The sequence below is a fragment of the Gymnoscopelus braueri genome (genome assembly GCF_963280865.1).
Source record: "Gymnoscopelus braueri genome assembly, chromosome: 21".
In the NCBI taxonomy this organism is placed as follows: Eukaryota; Metazoa; Chordata; class Actinopteri; order Myctophiformes; family Myctophidae; genus Gymnoscopelus; species Gymnoscopelus braueri.
The window spans coordinates 19719928-19741074 of NC_137623.1; the positions used below are offsets into that span (position 1 = coordinate 19719928).

Below are 21147 nucleotides of genomic sequence, written 5' to 3' on the forward strand. Positions count from 1 at the left end.
GTTAATTGTTAATGCTGTTAATTATAGCATATTTTAATGAGTTTGCCTGTCTGATTGTAAACAGTGAATTATTGTAAAAAGTAGCCATCTGTACAATTAGTCTCCTCATAAATTGGGGGGAAAAGCAAGTACAATAGTAGAATACAGGAAATGAAATAAAAGTTCCTAGTGCCCACTCTTCCCCAAAGTGCCCACTTTCCCGGGTACCCATATTTCCCCATGCAGTGCCCACTCTTCCAACTTGCCCAGAATGTTTTGGTGCCCACTTTTCCTGTTTCCCAGTAGTGGTGTCAATAGGATTTTCATAAGCATGTGCGGTAATGTGATATGAACCTGCTCATCCTGCCCTGTTCATCTACACCTTGGCTTACACAGTATGCCAAGAGGGAATCCCCCTTGGCCAGGGGACATATCAGATGTTAGTGGGCCTGTTGTGGAGCCAGCGACATTTCTACTGTGCATTCTACTGTCTAGGGTGGGAACGGTGTCTGACTGTGAAGATAAGTGAATGAGGAGGGGAGAGGCAACCACGCCCACTTAGGAGACCATTATGTGTAGTGTACCATTTCATACCTAGTGGTGAACTGTGGGATGGCATATCTTCCTAAATTACAGTAAGGATCTGTTGGTTCAGTTTAAGGCGAGTAGAGTACCAGCCTACCAGTACTTTGTATAACTAGGTGTGGCTACGTGATTGGCAGTGCCAGAGGTAGAGGCTGGCCTTGAGCTAGCTATATATTGAGCGATTATGCTATCGATTAATCGAGAAGCGTTTTTATATTTTTATACATAAACAAATCGATTAACAACTATTATACTTTGTAGCACAATGGTGTTGTGCAAAAAAAATAGTGAAAACAGCTAATCTAGACACAAAAATTAAAGGTATCGATTAAGAAAGCGCCAGTTGAGTTACTGGTGCAGACGCTACAATATAATCTGTTGATCCAGGGATTGAAACGAGAGTGAAAAGTAACCAGGTAGCCAGAAGAAGCCGGTATACATGCACACACACAGTCCATTTCCGAAGCTACTGATTCTCTTTAGACCAGATATGCAACCTTGCCAAAGTGAATTAATACCAGTCTAACCTTGTACTGCCTTGCATTTGGATGCTGTTCATAATCTCAAACATATTATTTGTATCTTCATATATTTTGTTAGATCGTAGCTAAAATAGCAAATACACAGATCAAAGGCAGTGCCTTGCAAATGTGGATTCATGTCTGTGGCAAGTTAGTCAAAAGATTTGCGTTAGCAATAGTGAAATAAAAAATATAGTTTTATTGGAATAGCAGTAAATATTCAATATTCATATTTTTCATGTACAGATTAGAGGAAGGAAGTGGCTTCACTGGTCATTTTCTATATTGCCAAGTGACTATGAGAGGCACATGTCAACACTTTTAGTCATGTATCATTAAACTACTGAACTGTTTGTCCTTTTGCAGAGATCAGAATGAAAACTCTTGATTCTGGTTTCATTTTAAGTTTGCGTGTTATCGCTCTCATTTTGATCTTTTTGATTGAAAAGTGAAAAAAAATGTATCTTTACATACATTCTAAACCAAAAAGGCGGCAGGATTATGCTCTGGTGGAACAGCCAGTTAGTGCTCCTTGTGAGCCATGAGGACCAGGGTTACAATCTGCCGGTCTCGTCTTGCATGTCTCTCCTGTCTTTTCCCTTGGCTTCCTCTAAAGTCTTCTAGCTAAGAAATAAAGCACAAAAATGCAGAAAAGTTTACTTTATGAAATGCATTAAGTCTTCAGTTGATGATTATAACAACATTTGTATACAACATAGAATCTATGTTATATACAAATTAGCGGAAGAATAATAACACAATGGTGCCATCAGCTGAAATATGAAATCATGTGTTTCACACAAATAACAAATTGAAATAACCTATTCATTTTCTTCCCACAATTGTTGCGGCAAATGTTCACACTGTTCCTGCAGGAGTTGATCACAATTTTTGGGTCAGTTCTCAGTGACATTCTCTAAGCACTTCAAGGTTTGTAGGTGCTGAATCAACCCCTGAGGCAGTCCCAGTTCTACCACTACATCCATACAGCGTTGAAGGAGCTGCTCCCACATTATTTCCCCTGAGTGGGAGCAGCCTGAATACGTCTTCTGTGGTTTTTCTGGAAACTCCAGGTCCATGTTTTCATTGTCCTCCTTGCAGCAGTCCGCCGCCCCACACCCCCCCTCCCCCTTGCAGCTTGCACTTCCCCCTTCCACCTCTAGAGTCTGCATGTTTTCTGCGACGTCGCTCACGCTGGGCGGCGGGCTCTCGTAAGTCTTTCTCATTCCCTCGGCGAGAAAAGCCTCGTGTTGCTCGACCCGCTGAAGCAGTTCGGTCACAGCGGCCGGGACGGGCGTTTCTGGATGCTGGAACTGGTACCAGCACTGTATAGCACTGTAATAATGTCACATACACACAAAGGCACAAAAGTTTCAGATACAATGGGAGAGAGAGAGAGAGAAGCAACTGGGGCAGTGTTGCCATGTCTGCGTATTATAAGCGACTTTCGTGGCTTGTTTTTGTAAATATAGGCAGTTGTGGTTTGTGTTTTTTTGGGCTTGTTTCTAAAGTGTAACTGCTTAGTTGGGCTTGGTTCCCAGTAGTGTGTTCTACCGAGTTGCGCTATATACGTAGTATACCCTCCCAGACAATTTGAGAAAAATCGTATACGGTCTACTAAACATTTCATTAGGAGATTACACGCGCATGTCATGCGTGTGCAGGGAATAATTAAGATATACCCTTCGAAAAAAACTAGGACACACCACTGTTGGTTCCTAATGTCGTTTAAACCAGTGGTTCTCAAACATTTTCATGTCAAGGACCCCCAAATTAATATGCATTTGTCCACCGACAATTACATATTTTGTGCCAGGGACACCCATACCAGATTTGTGTTGTTCAAATGTTTCAAAAATATTTTCTTTTGAAAATAGCAGATCTACAAGCTTACAACGCATCACATCGCGACGCGTTGTGAGCTTGTAGATCGGCCATTTTCAAATAGCCGATGTATATAGGTTTGAAAGTGTTCATATGGCCTAGTCACTTCTTTTGGGCTTGTTTTCATAAACCTGGCCGCTTGTTTCTCTCGCAAAATTCTCTGGCAACACTGAACAGAACACAGGGAGAGAGCACAAAGAAGAGGCTCAGGGCCATTCTGTTCAAAGAAGGACAACACAACCACACTCTGAATGCTTAAAAAAATATATGTCCATGTTGTTGTCATGTAACTACAGAAGCAAAATGTTGATGACAAAGCACATCAGCAATAAAGCACACAGATCAAATCAAAGTTACCTTAAAATCCCTTTGAGGCGCCCGACAGCAACGGTTTTTCTCGCTCCCTCTCTGTAACCAATGTTGAAGCCGTCTTGAAGTGAAGACTCTTTTGCACAATCGATGCCATCTACATAACCGTCCTGGAGAGAAAACATAGGAATTACTTTCTACATAACCACCCTGGAGAGAAAACATAGGAATTACTTTCTATGAGAAAAACATAATGAATGTAATGTACATAAAAAAAAGAAAGAAGTGTTTATCATAATGTCAACAACCTGAAGCAGGCTGCAATTTACAATCACTAGTATATTCTAAACACAACTGAGTCTCCTCATGACATACTGGAGATTATTTTATAACGTTTTTTTCCCCAGTAAACGTTCATCTGATCTCTTCAAGTTCAGTAACATTCATCTCTATATTTATTATTTAAAGATGCAATGTGAACTTTCCTCCAGTAACATTAATCTCTATATTATGTACTTTTCTCCCAGTGTTTTAGGTGTATAAGGCTTTGACTAGGCCTATCACAATTATTTATTGTATAATCGTCATAATAATTTCCATGCTAACAATTTCAGATGTTTTCATTTAAAAAAAAATGTGGATAGCAGATCTACAAGCTCAAAACGCCTGGCATCTATTTCCAATTAATGTTATTTTTTTTAAAGTATACAGTTATTAAATATGTAAGTTAATTGCCATAATCTGCCCTGTGCACCCTTTGTTTAAAAAGCCTAAAAGCCAAACAGAAACAGAAAACAAAATATGTAATATAATATATATAATATAATATATACATAATATATAATATATATAATATATATAATATATACATAATATAATATAATATAATATAATATAATATATATAATATATACGTAATTTAATATATAATAGCTTGGACAGTGTTCTATTTACCTTGACGCGCTTCTTCATGTTAGACCTCCATTCTTTACCTGCCAAACCCAGGTCATTGGCATCTTCATCAAACACGTCTTCTCCATTAAACGACAGAGACTTGATCCAGGACATCATGGACTTTAAAATATAAAACTTTACACGATTCTGATGCTTTGAAAACACCTTTTAAAGTTTCGACGCTTATTAACTAACCTCGTCGCAATATCTCGTGGGCCTACAGAAAGGGACGTCATCATCATGCGCAATACTTTCTTGGGCGTTGCCAGGTGTTGTGAGAGAAATAAGCAACCAGGTCTATGAAAACAAGCCCAAAAGAAGCGAGCCCTTTCGCCCATTAAACATAAATATTTTCATCCAAGATGTTTTTTAAAATAGCCAATCTATATTATACATCACTATATTATTTGAAACATTTTAACAACAAAAATCTTGTATGGGAGTCCCTGGGATAACATTATTTTCAGAAGGGGCCAAGTAGCCTGGTAAACCCTCCCTCCGGAAATCTCATTTCTATTTGATTCCTAAATCAAATGGAAATGAGATTTCCGGAGGGAGGGTTTACCAGGCTAGGGGCCAAGGGGGTCCGCAAACAAATAAATATCAATTTGGGCGTCCTTGACTTGAACACGTTTGAGAACCACTGGTTTAAACAACATTAGGAAAAAAGCCTAAATAAGCAACTACACTTTAGAAACAAGCCCAAAAAACTGCAACCCGGCGCAACCACCAATATTTACAAGCAACTTAACAGAAAAACAAGCCCACGGTCGCTTATGATAAGCGGACATGGCAACTCTGCTTGCTAAAGTAAGGGGGGGATTACCATCATAGAAAAATACTGCCCCCTACCGACATAACACTTCAGATACAATATACTCTTCTACCTGCAGGGGGTGGTATAACCCTTACAGAAGACTTCATGTCTGTGCAAATTCATCACTAGCAGTGTTGGAAAGTACATTTACTCAAGTACTGTACTTAAGTAAAATTTTGAGGTACTTTTACTTTACTGGAGTATTTCCAATGTTGAATACTTTCTACTCCACTACATCTCAGAGGCAAATATTGTACTTTTTGCTCCACTATAATTATTTGAAAACTTTAGTTACTAGTTACTTTGTAGATTTTAATTATTATTATAAAACATAAATTAACCACTTCAGCCTAAACTTTTGGTAGGTTAAGACTTTGACAGGGGCCAGTTTGGAATTGCAGCCTCCTGAAGGTGATTCTTTAGGGCAGTTTTGAAAGTGAGTAGGGTTTTTCACTCCTTTACTCCTTTGGGTAGGGCATTCCACATGTTTGTTGTATAGCATGAGAAAGAGTTCATTCCCTTGTTTGTGCCAAATCTGGGTTGAACATGATCAGTGGAGCTGCCTCTGGTGTTATGATCGAGGACTTCATTTACGTTTTGGAAGTATTTTGACAAATACAGGGGGATCCACCGATCCAGGGGATACTATAAGTACTTTTCCCACCACTGCCTAACGACGCATCAGATACAATACGCTCTTCTACCTGCAGGGGGTGGTATAACCCTGATAGAAGACTTCATGCCCGCTCACATTGCTGTGCAAATTCATCACTAGTATCAACACAGCATGGCTGATGCATGATGCCAATGGAGATCCATATTTTAAACAAAACATTAAGATATAGACCTACACACAGTGATGGAAAGTACACTTACTCATACAGTACCTAAGAACAATTTTTAGGTATTTTTACTTTGCTGGAGTAGGCCTATTTCCAATGTTCTGTACTTGTAGGCCTACTTCTCCTCCACTACATCTCAGAGGCAAATATTATACTTTTACTTTTACTCCACTACAATTATTTGAACATTTTAGTCACTAGTTACTTTGTAGATTTTGATTATCATTACAAAACGTACATTACCCACTTCAGCCCTATACATTAATTGAAGTGAACTCCCAATCCCACAATTATTTTAACACCAGAAATCGTACCACTGTACTATTTGCAAACTGTTAATAAAGTAGTCAATCAATCAAGAGTAGAATTCATCATCATAATAATCATCATCATCATTTTATTTATTTTTGCAAGTTTTTGAGGAAAGCCTGTCATACAATAATGTAACTGCCTGCAATATATATCTACCAGTACACGTGACAATAAACACCTTGAACTTGAATCTTCAACTGATTGCATCTATGCCATATCTTTGTATCCGTGTTTTAACATCCATCTCACTGCTTGTTTGAACAAACAATTCTAAAATTGGACTTAAACTGAACAAGAAAAATAAAAAGCTATTCGATCTATATCTATCTTTTTAATTTTTCAAATAAGATAGAATAGAATAGAAAATAAGCAAATTTAAATAAGATGTATATTTCATGAGTTTAAGTTACTTGGACCATCAATTAATACATGAATCCATCAATTAAACCAATCATACTAATCCTATCAAATCATGATCTATCTCAATGCAATGACTTACAGTATATAAACGCTCCTTATAATTAAAGCACCACTTTAACTTTTCTTCAAATCTGTATGGTAGCCTATGTATAATATAACTTATACAATTGGTTGTATTTTGTCTCCCTGCTCTTCTATTGAGACATTTAGATCGTGTCAAAAGTCATGTCTCACCTAGACACAGGATCTGACACGAATTTTGACCTGTTCAATATTCAATCCTGAGCAAGCAGGCCGGCTCTATTAGCTCAATGGTAAAAATGTCAGCACTTGCACAGGAAACCGGGTTCAAATCCGGGGTATAAGAGGAAAGTTACATAGTGCTGCTTTAAGTTAAAGATCTTTCTGTTTTCTGCTGCAGTTCACAGAGCTTTTCTATAGAAGACATTTCGTGTCAGATCCTGTGTCTAGGTGAGACATGACCTTTGACACGATCTAAATGTCTCGATAGAAGAGCAGGGAGACAAAATACGACCACCCCAATTGTGTAAGTTACATTGTTTTAACATACTCTACCATACAGATTGGACAAAATTACATTTTATTCATTTAAAAAAGTTACATTGTGCCACTTTAAATTGAAAAGAACTGAGAGTTGCGGCACATACAAAACTGAACACTGCTTCTCCATGTTAAGTTGTGATTCTGTGTTCAGAAAGCAGACTTAGTCCCAGATGACCTGAGAGGTCTGGATTGTTCATGATGTAGCAGAGGGTCAGAATTTAGTTTTTTGGCCAACCATTAAATGTTTTATAACAGTATTATTGTCTCCGCCAGGCCGAAAGGCATGGCGAGAGAGTATGTGTTACCCCCTGTCCGTCCGTCCGTCCGTCCGTGTGTCCGTGTGTCCGTCCGTGTGTGTGTCCTGTCCGTGTGTTACCAGCTAATCTCCGGCACTGTTGGCCCGCTCGCTGCCCCAAATTTTTCACATGGGCCTGTTATAGCGCCACCAGGAGGCCGATTTGTGCAAAACCCATTCTTTGACATTACTCCTACAGATTTTATCCAAACATCATGCAAATTGGTACACAGTATCTCTACAGTCATGTGATCAACCCGGATCCATCCGATTTCCCATATTCCATCCTGATTGGCTAAGGTTGGCTTCCAAAGTTTGCAGGATTGGTCTGTTTTTAACAAAATGCCTCAAATCATGAACGCAGCTTGCAATTTCCATGAAATTTCACACACACATTCCCACTAGGCCAAGGAAGAAATGCCATCCATTTCAAATTGGCCTGTTATAGCGCCACCAGCAGGTCTAATTTAGCAAAACACATTTTTGGAACAAAATGCCACAAATCATGAATGCAGTGTCCGATTGCCGTGGAGCACTTTTTCTAGTTTTTTAAATACATTCTTTGACAGACAGGGAGCCAGTGTAAAGATCTAAGAATTGGAGTGACATGATGCACTTTCTTGCTATTAGTAAGGACCATTAATAAGCATAAGTATTCTGAATCAACTGCAGTCATCTGATCGATTTTAGTTAACAGGGAGATCTTTAAAGACACACAGTCCACTGAAGATGAATGAATTTTTCCAAATCTTGCTCAGACAATATGTGAAACGTTGTGTATAAGGTATGTTGGAAAGTCTGCAGCATCGAGCATCCTTCCAAATGTTTAGTTGAAAACGAATGAGCCGTTGATATTATTACCGCCCAGAGCACTTTTACAATTTCCTGTTTTTCCAAACAGGAAAACGTCATCCTTCATGTCAAACACATGACCCATTCATCAGCAATGCATTCCACCTCCTCTTCTTTCACTGTTAAGAAAAAAGAAGAAAAAAAAACACCTTCCTTGTTTATTTTCAGATTTCTCATTCCGCATGCCGCGTTTTATGGAAAACACAGGAGACCTGTAACTGTAGAAATGACGGGCAAATGCATTTCATCCCAGGTTAGAATGCATTTGCAGGAGCTGGACAACAATGGCCTTGAGAATACTCGCTTGGCCACGGTGGAGTTGTCTGAGCTCTAGGAAATGGAGTCGGGGGCCCTCGGACTCCTTCACTGCAGCCACACCTTCAGCCCGTCCCCCCACCACCCCCCCCCTCGCTCAAGAGAGCAAAACAAACCAGCCAGGGCCAAAAGCCTGACACATTTCCATCCAATTTCCACTGCAGAACGTGTTCATTTTCAGCCTAATGGCATGTCATTTTGCCGGAGCCTTTGGTCAAGAATTAATCCTGGAATCAAAACAGATTTTCCGGGGAGCAATCTTCCATCAAGTATTGATTTTTTTTACACTCACGGAGCCTGTACTCCCTAATTTAACCTGACAGCCAGCAGCACAATGGACTGGGAGCACCTTGGTATCTCAAAGGGAACCGTCTCTCTCTCTCTCTCTCTCTCTCTCTCTCTCTCTCTCTCTCTCTCTCTCTCTCTCTCTCTCTCTCTCTCTCTCTCTCTCTCACTCCCCTGACCCTCCTCCATGAAGTTAGAGAGAAATAAGGAGGAGAAAAGGACTCCTGGACACAACGAAACAAAGAGAATTGGTTGCAGAAAACAGAGATAAAGCTTCCACCTCTCTGTTTTACCTCTAATTATGGTTTAAAGTATAGCATACAAGTTGAGCACGTGGGGCTGAGAGAGAGACTTTGACTTTGACCTCTCTATTGATAATAAAACATGTGTAAAATTACATACATTGTCAAACCATTATCAAAAGGATAGACGCAAAAAAAACAGCGGCCTATTTCCATAGCGGTCCTTTCATATGTATGTGCAAATTATGTTGTGTTGCATGATGTGCTAATTGCACTTGAATCCACGCACTCAAAGGTGCCAAAAGTGTCCTTGTGCATGTCAGTCCAAGCACCCATAGGTGCAGGAAAATGTTCTTGTGGGAAAAGTGTGGGTGTGCCTTCCTAGCCTGGAAACCAGACGAAAAAATAGCCCTCGGCAGATTTGGTCTGGCCCCGCTCGGTTGTGATTGGATTTCCCTGCCCTCGAAGTTGTGGGGCACCAATCAGGGCCCAGTATGCAAATATGGGGCGGGTTTATCACCAGAGACTTTTTTTTTTAAATTTACCCCTTGGAAATGCAGGTTCCACACAGAGATTCCAGACTAATATCTACGCAGTGATATTAGTCTGGCCATGCCAGGCTAGTGCCTTCCACACTAAAGGGTAGGGAGAGACAGAGGGAAAAGTGAAGCGTGTTCATTCTGGGGCCATCATTGTGGGATTTTTTGACATCTTCCTGTCTTTGAGTGATTCTCATCTATGGTTCCCTTACCCCGCCCCTTTTCACAGATGCAAAGAGAGGGTTTCATTATGGTCCCCTTAAGAGTAAAAAGGCAAAGTGTTCATACAGGGCCTCTGCAGCCAAGCAATCATCCTCCATCCATGTCTCCTCTCTGAAAGCTCAGTTTACACTTTGTTGTATGATGGTGTTGCTCACTGAGAATAACAGATTTTCAGTGAGCAATATTGACGTAAAACTAAGTTCCTGTCGTACCTGTCGGCAACCATTTTGACATGACGTGCCATGTTTTAATTTCTTGATAGTCAGTGTGCCATATCAACATTAAGTTTAATTATGACAACACATAAAAAATACATTTCAAGAGATGTTGGTTGTCAATATACATTTTCTTTCACATCAGGACATTGTAATGATCATTAGATCATGAGAGGAATAACCCCACCTATCTCCCAGACTCCCACCCCATGTTTGCATACCAGGACACATCACTTGCCTTGTCTGCTTGATCACTGAAAAAAAGAAAGAAAATCCTTTCTCTCACACTTATGCCAGTGTGCCAGTGATTACTCTTCCCCGTGTCAATGATGACACCCATGCCTAAGGTTGCCTAGTATGCCTACCCCCTGCTGTTAATAGGCTTTACTTCCTTAAAGCCCTCTCCAGACCAATCTGAGTCGGCCCGATTTTGGGCCGAATTGGCTTCGGGAAGCGTCGGCCAGTCGGTTAGGGGTCCGTCGGGGGGTCCGTCGGGACCTTTTCGGCCGACCCAGAGCCGACCGAACATGTTCAGCTTTTTAGCCGACTGGTAGCGCAGTGGCAGTGACAACAGAGGGCTGTCGGTGTTGCCAGATTATGTGAGAGAAACAAGCGACCATGTCTATGAAAACCTACATTCACTGTTTCTTGTTGTTGCTCCCAGAGAGAGAGAGATTGATTGATTTGCCCTACTTTTGCGCTGTGGTGATTGGGAGCAGGTGTGTAAATTTGTCCAGTGACGGAGTCACATGCATCCGTGTTTATGTATAAATATGTAATGCGCAAGTATGTAAACATGTCCTTCTGAGTGGGAGTTCAAGCATTGCATGAATAGGCTCGTAAAGCAGAGAGAGAGAGAGAGAGAGAGAGAGGAACGGGAGAGAGAAACGGAGGGAGGGAGAAAGAGGGAGGTAAAAAGCGGCAGAGAGAGAAGGAAAGAAAGAGAGAGGGAGAGAAAAAAGGGAGAGTGAAAGATTGAGAGAGAAAGAGCGAGCGAGAGATTGAGGAGACGGAAAGAGGGAGAGAGAACGAGCAATTAAGTGAATTGCTTTCACCTGCTGCTGCTGCTGCTGTGCGGAGTGTGCTACAGGGCATATCTCCGCCAAGCCAGGGTGACCTACCCAGGCTCATGAAATTCATATTCAGGCATAGTAGCCAATTAGAATGAAATCTTCAAAAACGGACTCATATACTGATACAGAACCATATATTGGCTATATATTATGGCTGTCGGGTGGAAATCTTGTATGTTCCTTTTTTATTATTATTTAAAAACAATTTAAAATCGTGAAAATAGCCAATCTACAAGCAGTAATTATTAATAATTAAGAAATACTATATTTTAAAGAGTGAAAAATCAACTAAAGTCATTATTAGTGCAAGTTCATTCACATTTCATTTGAATGAAAATAACTTGTGGGTAAAATACATTCTGTGAATCTAATGTGATTAATGTGACCCCTACTTCAGTCAGTGAAGTCCAGGGCTGAATGTGACATATTGAGACCTATACAAATATTGGTCATTTGCCAACACATTATTTTTTTCGCTTATAATAAGCAGACCTGGCAACGCTGGCACGCTAAAAGTCAAATTAGCACATGAATGGCCAGTCGGCTGACAGACTTAAATGGTAACTTTTGCCAACCGAATACCAGTCTGTTGCAGTCTGGAGTAGTCTGCAATAGTCTGGACGAGTCTGTTTGGTGCGGAGTTGCCTTTTGTTTAAGAGAGGCACACTTTCCCTCTCCTCTCTCTCTCTCTCTCTCTCTCTCTCTCTCTCTCTCTCTCTTCCCACCTCTCAGTCATAAGTAGCTATAATATGTTTTGACTACACAGACATCTTATCAGAAAAAGAAAAACATCTCAGCGAATCACAGGGCTGGCTATTTTCCTCCGGCTATTAAAGGCCCTGTAACCTGCAGACAGAGCCAGAGGAGTTGCACTCTACTGCCAAAGGGCTTTCAAAGTATACAGCTAAAAAAAAGTCTCTTGCTCTGTGAAACACTTTTGCTGTTTTCTCCATACAATATACCTATATTGCATTTTGTTGACAATGCTATATTGGAACCCGCCCAGAACGGGGCCCCAATAGGGGTCTGGGATAATGACACAATTGTAGTACCTCTGACAAGAACTTAAAAGTGTCACTCCACAACTTGTTTCGCTTGGGAAAACACCAACAGAGGTGTCCCAGAGTGCCTTCTGTGTGGAGCTACATTTCAGGCACAATGGGGAATACAGAAGCATAGAACGAGTGCAGGCACAGGAGTAATGTAGTCTTCTTTGGAATACCTTAAACTGAACCAGTTGGTTGCCTGGAGTTTATAGAGCAAAATGTGAATGACTTTAAGATAAGTTTACCCAGCATTCGTCACTAATTGTTGGAGCAAGATCTTTTCCCCAGGCAGGCATCTTTCAAACTTTGTCACAACTTTGTCAAAAGGGGCTCACCTATTAACCTCACATTTCTTGGCATGCACGCCGTGTGCATACTGAATAATTCATGGAGACTGCATAGCGTCTTTATAATGGCAAAGAATATTGACGTGATCTTCATGACAGCACAAATAAGGTAATGAATAAGGACCCAATCATTGATTAACCACTCAAACCCCAGCATCCATATTGTGGGGAAAGCTTTTGCAGAAAATAGCAGATCGACGAGCTTTTAGCGATAGCTTTTCCCACAATAACAGAAAAGAGAAAAGACACCAGTATAGAGCCCTGAGGGACTCCGCTAAACCATATGGGGTTTAAGTGGTTAATAATGACTTCATAAGCCTGTGTACCCCTATGATACATTGTGTTGCTTAATTTGCACAAACCTTAAAATGAACCTGCTGATCTTTATCTACAATATGATTTAGAATGAAACATACAGGTAAAGTCCTTTTTTCTAACAGTCTAGGGCAGTGGTTCCCAAACTTTTTGGCTCGAGACTCAAAAAGATAAATGTTATGTCTACCCGGGACCCCAATTAGTGAAAATAGCAGATCTACAAGCTCACAACGCAGAGCTTGCAGATCTGATATTTTCTGTACGCTTTAAAAGTTTTTCTTCTTTTTTATTCATGAAACTCTTTTCAAAAATGTTTCTTTTTGGTGGAAATGTTAGAAAATCTTTTAAAATAATAATTTAAAACAAGATGTAGGAAACAAAAAATATTTACTTGTGACGCAAGAATCAGGACAAAAAAACTGTGGTCTAGGGAAAACTAAAGACGTCCTTGCTGTTATAAAATACAATGCTGCTATGTATTGCTGGGGGTCATTTCTATGTTATGGGTTAGGGTTAGGTTTGGAGTCCAGCTGAACACTTGATTCTGTAAGAGAAAGTGACATCACAAAGTCAGAACAGCCTTGCATTCAGCACTGGGCTGGTAGAAAGTTTAAATGGACTTACCAGGGGGGGGGGGGGGATGCAATCTGCTGCTGAAGTCAGTCAGACAGCCATATCCTTTAAGAACCGAGAGAGAGAGAGAGAGAGAGAGAGAGAGAGAGAGAGAGAGAGAGAGAGAGAGAAAGAACAGAGAGAACAGCAAAAGCAGAAGGAGGATCATATGCATGGACAGCTTGAATTGCATGATGTGTGGATTGATAATTGCAGCCCCAGGGGCATCTAGGTGTGCAGAGCAACAAAGTGGGGATACACTACATTATACTGGGCTTCACAGTCAGTCAGTGTGTACCAACGTCTCAACCTTCAGCAGGAAGTGAAAACAAGAAGGTGGAAGTGGTTGAGGGATACACCCGACAGTTCATTTACGCAGAACATCAGCCTTCACTGCGCATTGTCTGAAAGATAAGGACAGTGAATGCTTCATGGCTGATGGGAAACAAAGGCAGCAATTTAAAACCATCTGCATCCAACACAATGCACTTTCTCTCTCCTCTCCCCCTCCGCCTTCCTCTCTCGCTGACTGTGTCCTGACTGATATTGAAACATAATCCATTTTGGAGCTCCGACATGTCATAATATATCTATACGGCCCCCTTTCCCTTTCAGGACAATTTCAGGTGGTTGCAGGTTGAACAGGAATGATTTTATTTCTTCAACAAGTCAGACAGTTGGCTGTTACGGGCGAAACAATAGTGCACTTCTTTTAGAGAAAAAGGACAGACAGACAGAGACAGACAGACAGAAGAACAGATGGAGAGAAGATGGCAGAACTGTGGGTACATATTAGAGTGACACAAAAGCATGAAACATATGTATATATATATGTATAAATATATATACATACATACATACAGTAGGCTACATACTGTACATACACACATACATACGTTTTTCTTCCCGATATTCCATGCACATTATCATGAACAATGAAGTTGTCATTTCTCAAAAGTACAATATCTGACATTGAAATGTAGCCGAGTTAAAGTCAGAGGTATCAATCAAATACTCAAGTAAAGTGCAGACACTCAAAAATGTACTTACACTACGTAACTTTCCTCTTCTACCCCAGATTTGAACCCGGTTTCCTGCGCAAGTGCTGACATTTTTACCATTGGGCTAATAGAGTCTGCCTGCTTGCTCTGGGGATAAATGTAATCTTGACCATCAGGTCAAAATTCGTGTTCAGATCCTGTGTGTGAGACATGACCTTTGACATGATCTAAATATCTCAATAGAAGAGCAGGGAGACAAAATACAACCACCCCAATTGTATAAGTTATATTGTATTAACATACTCTAACATACAGATTGGACAAAATTACATTTTATTCATAAAACAAAAGTGACATAGTGCCGCTTTAAGTCACCGGCTAGCTGTCTTCAGCAACTAACAGGAAAAGCTACAATTTTCTCATAAGAGGCTTGCCAAAGTGCACAATATATTACAATAATGTGCCAGAGTTCAAAGTTACATAGGGTGCGTTCGAAAATACAGCACTGAGCGCACTGGCCAATACAAACTAATAGGCGAGTGTGCTCCGGTGCGTAATTTTCGAACGCGCCCATAGTGCCGCTTTAAGTACAGTACTCAAGTACTTTGTTACCGTCCACCACTGTTTGTGGCTACGGTGTTGTAACACTGTTGTATTGACATAGAAGAAGAATATATATAAAACTTTTATCATCTACCAACAGTTTCAGATGCTGACAAACAGACGTGGGTCAGGCAGTGCTGCATCTGACAATTACATTGTTAATAGAACCATGGAGATATAAAACAAAAGAATAACAAATAATGCACACCACGTATAGCACCCATCAGTACTCAAAAACACATTCAGTATTTTGAAATAAAGAATGGGGGGGTTGGGGCTGAAAGGAAGAAGAAAAGACATTTTCAACATCAGTTTTCAGTCTAATGTTAATAATTTATGTTGTCTGTGCTTTTTATGATTATTATTTATTTATTTACTACTGTCTTTTTCAGCAGGCAGTCAGTTTTTCAAAGGCATCGCGGATGAGGCAGCTGTTTCAAAACTTTGGAGTTTAGTTTTCAAAAGGCTTTCACCCAAGAATGATCCTTTCTTTTTTTCCCGTCCTCTCTTCTCCTTGTCTTGTTATTGTTATTTGTGCAAGGAAAATACTGTACATGAAACATTGATGTGAAATAACCCTGATATACATTCTTGTCTACTGACCGTATTGAAATCCAAATGAATTGCTATTGACCCGGGAGAGCAGCTTGCCGTATGCCTGGTTAGTTTTTTTTCATTAGGTACAAAGCCTCTAAAACTTATACAAACCAATGTAATGGTCGTACATCGGTGTGAAGGTCAGTGTGGTATAGCCACTACTTTTCATAAATTCATAACAGAGATTAATCAAAGAGCGAGAAAACGTTATATTTTCTCCGTCACCTTTGCCACCTATATCGTTGCTGTCAGGCAGAAACCAACTATCTCCATTTTCTACTTTATTTTGTTTATGTTATGTTTCTACTTTATTATTAATCAGTGCTATTGAACACCCTTTATGTCTCCCTTTATGGGTTTCAAGCCGCGTTTCGAGCTTGCAGATCAGCTACTTTTTAATTCTTCTCCCCAATTTAATTGTTATGCCAATTAATTCCTCCCCAGTCTAATTTCTGTGTTAACTCGTTAACTGCTGTATCCTACTGACTCACCTACCAGTGAGGAGCCCCCACCGGGAGGACGTAGAGCCTTCGTCCTACTCTTCCCGCCCAACACTCGTGACGTGCAGTGCCAATTATCACCCTCCCCCGCCCGGCTTCCCTCCCCTGAACACGGGCCAGTTGTGTTTGTGTGTGTAGAGTAGACGCTCGACAAAGCCGGATGCACCACGGTGGATTTGAACCCACAACCTGCATGGTGGTGGGCAGCTACTTTACCACTGCGCCACCCGAGGACCAGATCTGCTACTTTGGATACTTTTGTGTGATGCTGTAGTGTGTAGTATGATAGGGCGTTAATTTACGAAAAAGTTAAAATATGGAGATAAGAGTTTCTGCTCGACAGCAACGATACAGTATATATAATGTATTTATTCATTCATACATTTTGCAATAATGTGTAGCACATTTAAAATACCTATATATATGCTACTAGTTAATACTAATTAATATCAACTATCTATTTATGCAATCTAAGGACTGACTATGAAAAGGGTGTGAGAAGTTTTCTCTCCCTCCCTCAAACAACTTACTGTATGTCAAAACGCCCTTGAGCAAAATTCTGATGTGCCAACTACTCCAACAGAACAGCAAGCCGTGGCTGACAGTACTGTAGTGCTGTAAGGCAGGCTACAGTCAGTGTTGCCATGTCCGCTTATTATAAGCGACTTTGGCTTGTTTTTCTTGTATATATTGGTAGTTGCGGGTTGCCTTTTTTTGGGCTTGTTTCTAAAGTGTAATTGTTTATTTGGGGCTTGCTTCCAAATGTTTTTATTATTATTTAAACCAGTGGTTGTCAAATATTTTTGTCATAGACCCCCAAATTAGTATGCATTTGTCCCCAACCCCCCATCTGAAAATGTTTTGTGCCAGAGAGCCCCCCGTACCAGATTTGTGTTGTTAGAATATATTCTAAAAAATATTCTAAATATTCCACATTTTATTTCAAGATTTGTTTTTAAATAGCAGATCTACAAGCGTTGTGACCATGTAGATCAAATATTTTCAAATAGCCGATGTATACAGTATATAGGTTTAAAATGCTCATGTGGCCCATAATTGTCGCTTCTTTTGGGCTTGTTTTTGTAGACCTGGTAGCCTATTTCTCTCACAAAACCTGGCAACACTGGCTACAGTATGTGTGTTTTCTGTGTCTATAATGATTCCCTCAGGCTGTTGTTGCTGTAAATAAGAATGTGGTTTCACTCAGCTTGCCTTTGCTCTAAAATAAATATCGGAATATTGGAAACAAGACAAGACATTTCATGTCAAACAATTGTTTATTACTAATTATGGTACAAATCAATATGACAGACATGAAGCTTTTTAAGAAATACACAAAGTGCTGCTTAAAGTCTAATTAATCCTTCAGCGAAAAAAGTGTTGTGTGCGTGACACGTACACAAAAATGACATATCTCCAACTCGACAGACCGTCGACACATGACATGTCCCACAACACTTTTTTGCATCAAGCATAAATTAAACTTAACTGACCAAACAGATATTGCTCTATAGATTAAGTACAGTTTTCAGTCTATAAAAATTAAAACCAACCTCTGCAGGCTCTTTAAGCTTTGGTTTAGGGTTCTTTATTATCATTGATAAAATGTTAAAACCAGTTTGTGTGTGCGTGTAACTGTGTTGATAAAATTTCAAAACCATGTATGGTTCAATGTGATTATCTTCTTCTTTTTTTTCCTAATCGGGTAGCTAATATCAAATGGCCATGATTTGTCTCCTATCTAGGTGTACAGCCTGATGACACTGTTTACCTCACAATACAAGAGATGGAATAAATAAAGGGGAGAAATATCATAACAGACAAATAAAATATCTAGAACGTCATACAGCATGTGGCCCAGGAAAACAACGCTCCCTAGAAAAAATAATAAAAAAATGAATGTCTCACATTATCAGTTAAAAAAAAACACAAATCAGGGGTGAACAACACAACCAACAACAGTTAATTCAAAACAACAGTACAGTGAATGAGTAGTGGTTTATTATGTTCATGTGTTTGTATGGCATTTGAATGTACAAGGACAAGTATACTGAGGTAAACCTTGAATGAACAAAAAGTTCCGCTCTACGATTCTTTCTTTCAAATTTTTAAAGATTGTCAACATCGTGAATCTATTTATCTGTACAATGTGCATAACTATAGAGCTTTGGTCCAGCATTGAAAAGATGAGTGAAGGCATAATTCTGTTCTGTGTCTGTTTTTTTGGTTCTCTGATAAACCTCAGAACATTGTATTACACCGGGAGCTACAGGTTTCTCATACTGTACATTTGTCTGGTGGTGGTAGCTGGTCAGACAGTGAAGAAACACACACACACACGCACACACACACATATAGGAATAGTTCTTGGCCAAAGACAAAACAAAGCATCTTCCTGAAAGTAAATTGAATATGTGCAAATCTTAAAATAAAAACAAAACTAATTAACAAATAAACAAAACAAAACATGGTACAGTAAAGATAATTGAACATCAATTCGGTGGTGTAGCAGATGAGCGAATGCGATGGGTTATTATGATTAGATGACAATGCAGCCCCAAACTGATGCATAATTATTTGGTACATTGAGAAGTTAGCCCTGACCCCCTGGCTGGCATGTATGTATGCTACCTGCTATTTACCACATCATTATCATGCTTTTAAGCATTTTCATAAACTGCATGAAAACGAAAAAGTTAAAAAAAAAGGGTATTATTATCATTTCCACTTTGGGGGACACATTCCTTTCTTTCCTTTAAAATGCAGCCCTATGTATAAAAAGAGGTGAAAATCGATGGTTTCTTTGAATGCTTGAATGCTTCACACAGCCATGTAGAGATTTTTGGAGAAACTGATTTAGTGGAGTGCATTCCAGGGCTGATCCCACCAATGTGACATGGAAGGACAGATATTGAACAGACACATGACTTTGAATACATCAAATTTCAGCTCAGTTCAAATTAAGTTCACTCGCTGTGACATGTGACACTTTATTCTCAACATTCACCTCTTATGTCTTCAAGGATTTATGTGAATGAAATATTAGTGAAGGTGGTGGTGGGTCTGGTCTGCATTCTCCCCAGGTAAAACTTACACTACTTAATGTGTTAATATACAGTAATTACTCAAAAGATTGGTGTTACAGGGTGAATCCCTTGAAGCTCCCAGCGAGAGTCTGATCAGCTGAATAACAGGACTTAGGATCTTTGTACTTGACCATGTCTGAAATGATTGTAGTGTTTTGTCTGTAAGGATGAAAATCATTTATATCTGATTGTGTCGGTGTGTGTAAATCCACCACACATGATAATATTTCAACAAACATATCGACACGGTTGCGGGAAGAAAACTCGTTTGTCCAAAATTTAACTTTTCAAGAAAAGACAACCAAGTATTAAACAGGGCACTCATTTATTTGATTAATTAATTAATTTACCTATCTCCATATTTTAACTTTTTGTGTTTTTTTCCGTAAATTAACGGCCTTACTTGATCATACTACAGCGTCACACAGAAGCATCAAAAGTAGCAGATCCGCAAGCTCGAAATGTGGTGCGAAGCAACGCGTTTCGAGCTTGTAGATGTGTTACTTTTGATGCTTTTTAATTTGAATCCTGAAAAGTAACAGTTTGGGGACATATGAGGTTTCCACCCGACAGAGACGCAATCCCATACTTAAGGTTAAAGGTTAGCAGAGTGCAATTCCCCAAAAAGTATATCGTTTTTTTTTTTTAAAGCGGTTGATTGATCATGTTGAGATGACCACACACCAAACACGGTCACCGAATACTAGGGAGTAAATCCTAATTAAAGGGTTAATCAGATAATGAATGATAACTGTAATAACAATCAAAGCAGAAAAAACAAACAAACAAGAGTTTTCATCGATGGCATCACTCAAATTGCTATATAACTAAATTCTTTATCACGGCATTGCCTATATGGAGATTTATTTGGGTAAATTCTTAATCAGGAGGGGCTGATTTGAAACCATGCAGAGGCAAATCTGTTATTCAAACAATAAATAAATAAATAAAGATCCTACATATTTTTTTGTATTGCAATAAAAAGGGGTTACAACAAAAACTTAAAAAAACATTACAGTACATTAGTCTTTTTGTAGCATGAAAAACCCACTGAATAACACATGTTATAGAAAAGGGTTACACAAACCATGTCCAAAACAAATTAAAAAGATCAAATCTTCCCCACAGTCCTTGAGCAGAAGTGATGTGTTCTTTGGCTATCAGGCTTTGGCAACAGAAGGACATAGTATACAGTTAGTAGATCGAAACGAAGCGGCAGAATATGGCCTTGAGAGACACCCTAAATCAGTGGTTCTCAAACTTTTACATTTCAAGGACCCCCCCTTAACTCTGACAGCATACAAATGGAACCAAATGGACCCGTTAGGGTTCCATTTGTAGAGAGTTACAGACTTGTAAGCGTCCATTTAGAACCCCCTCAAGGAACCCTGAGGGTCCCACTTTGAGAACCACTGGTCTAAATGACGGTCCCCAGTTCACTATCCTTTTCCGATGTCCCGAAAACAATTGTTAAATTATCAATAAATACCTGTAAAAGTTGTACAAAGTTTTACACCATGACAGAAAATATTTTGCGGATGGAACACAAATCGGAGGCAAACAACGTTATGCAATTGCTTAACAGCAAAATGTACATCTTTTTTTTCTTTCCTTTTTCCAAAAGAGAACTTTTATCAGTGCGTTTTTAAATATGAAGACGGTATTTCTTCTCCTAGATATTTACATACAAACAATGAAGAAAAAGTATAAGCGAGACAAAGATAAAACGTGTACCCAACCTCACACATACATATAGCTTAGATTTGCCAGTACAAATGTAAAAATTTAGAACACATTTACATTACAAAATTATTC

The 21147-nt window shown here is 39.4% G+C and overlaps 1 protein-coding gene across 1 annotated transcript; it reads right to left on the reverse strand.

Annotated features, from left to right (window-relative positions):
- Positions 1 to 1264: 1264 nt before the first annotated feature.
- Positions 1265 to 4439, reverse strand: LOC308076773 (protein YAE1 homolog). Its single transcript, XM_080417247.1, has 3 exons — positions 4233 to 4439; positions 3327 to 3448; positions 1265 to 2420 (listed from the first exon to the last, which is right to left on the reverse strand). The coding sequence occupies exons 1-3, from the start codon at positions 4347 to 4349 to the stop codon at positions 1982 to 1984; spliced, it is 678 nt and encodes a 225-aa protein (XP_080273373.1). The 5' UTR covers positions 4350 to 4439; the 3' UTR covers positions 1265 to 1981.
- Between the last annotated feature and the right edge of the window lie 16708 nt (positions 4440 to 21147).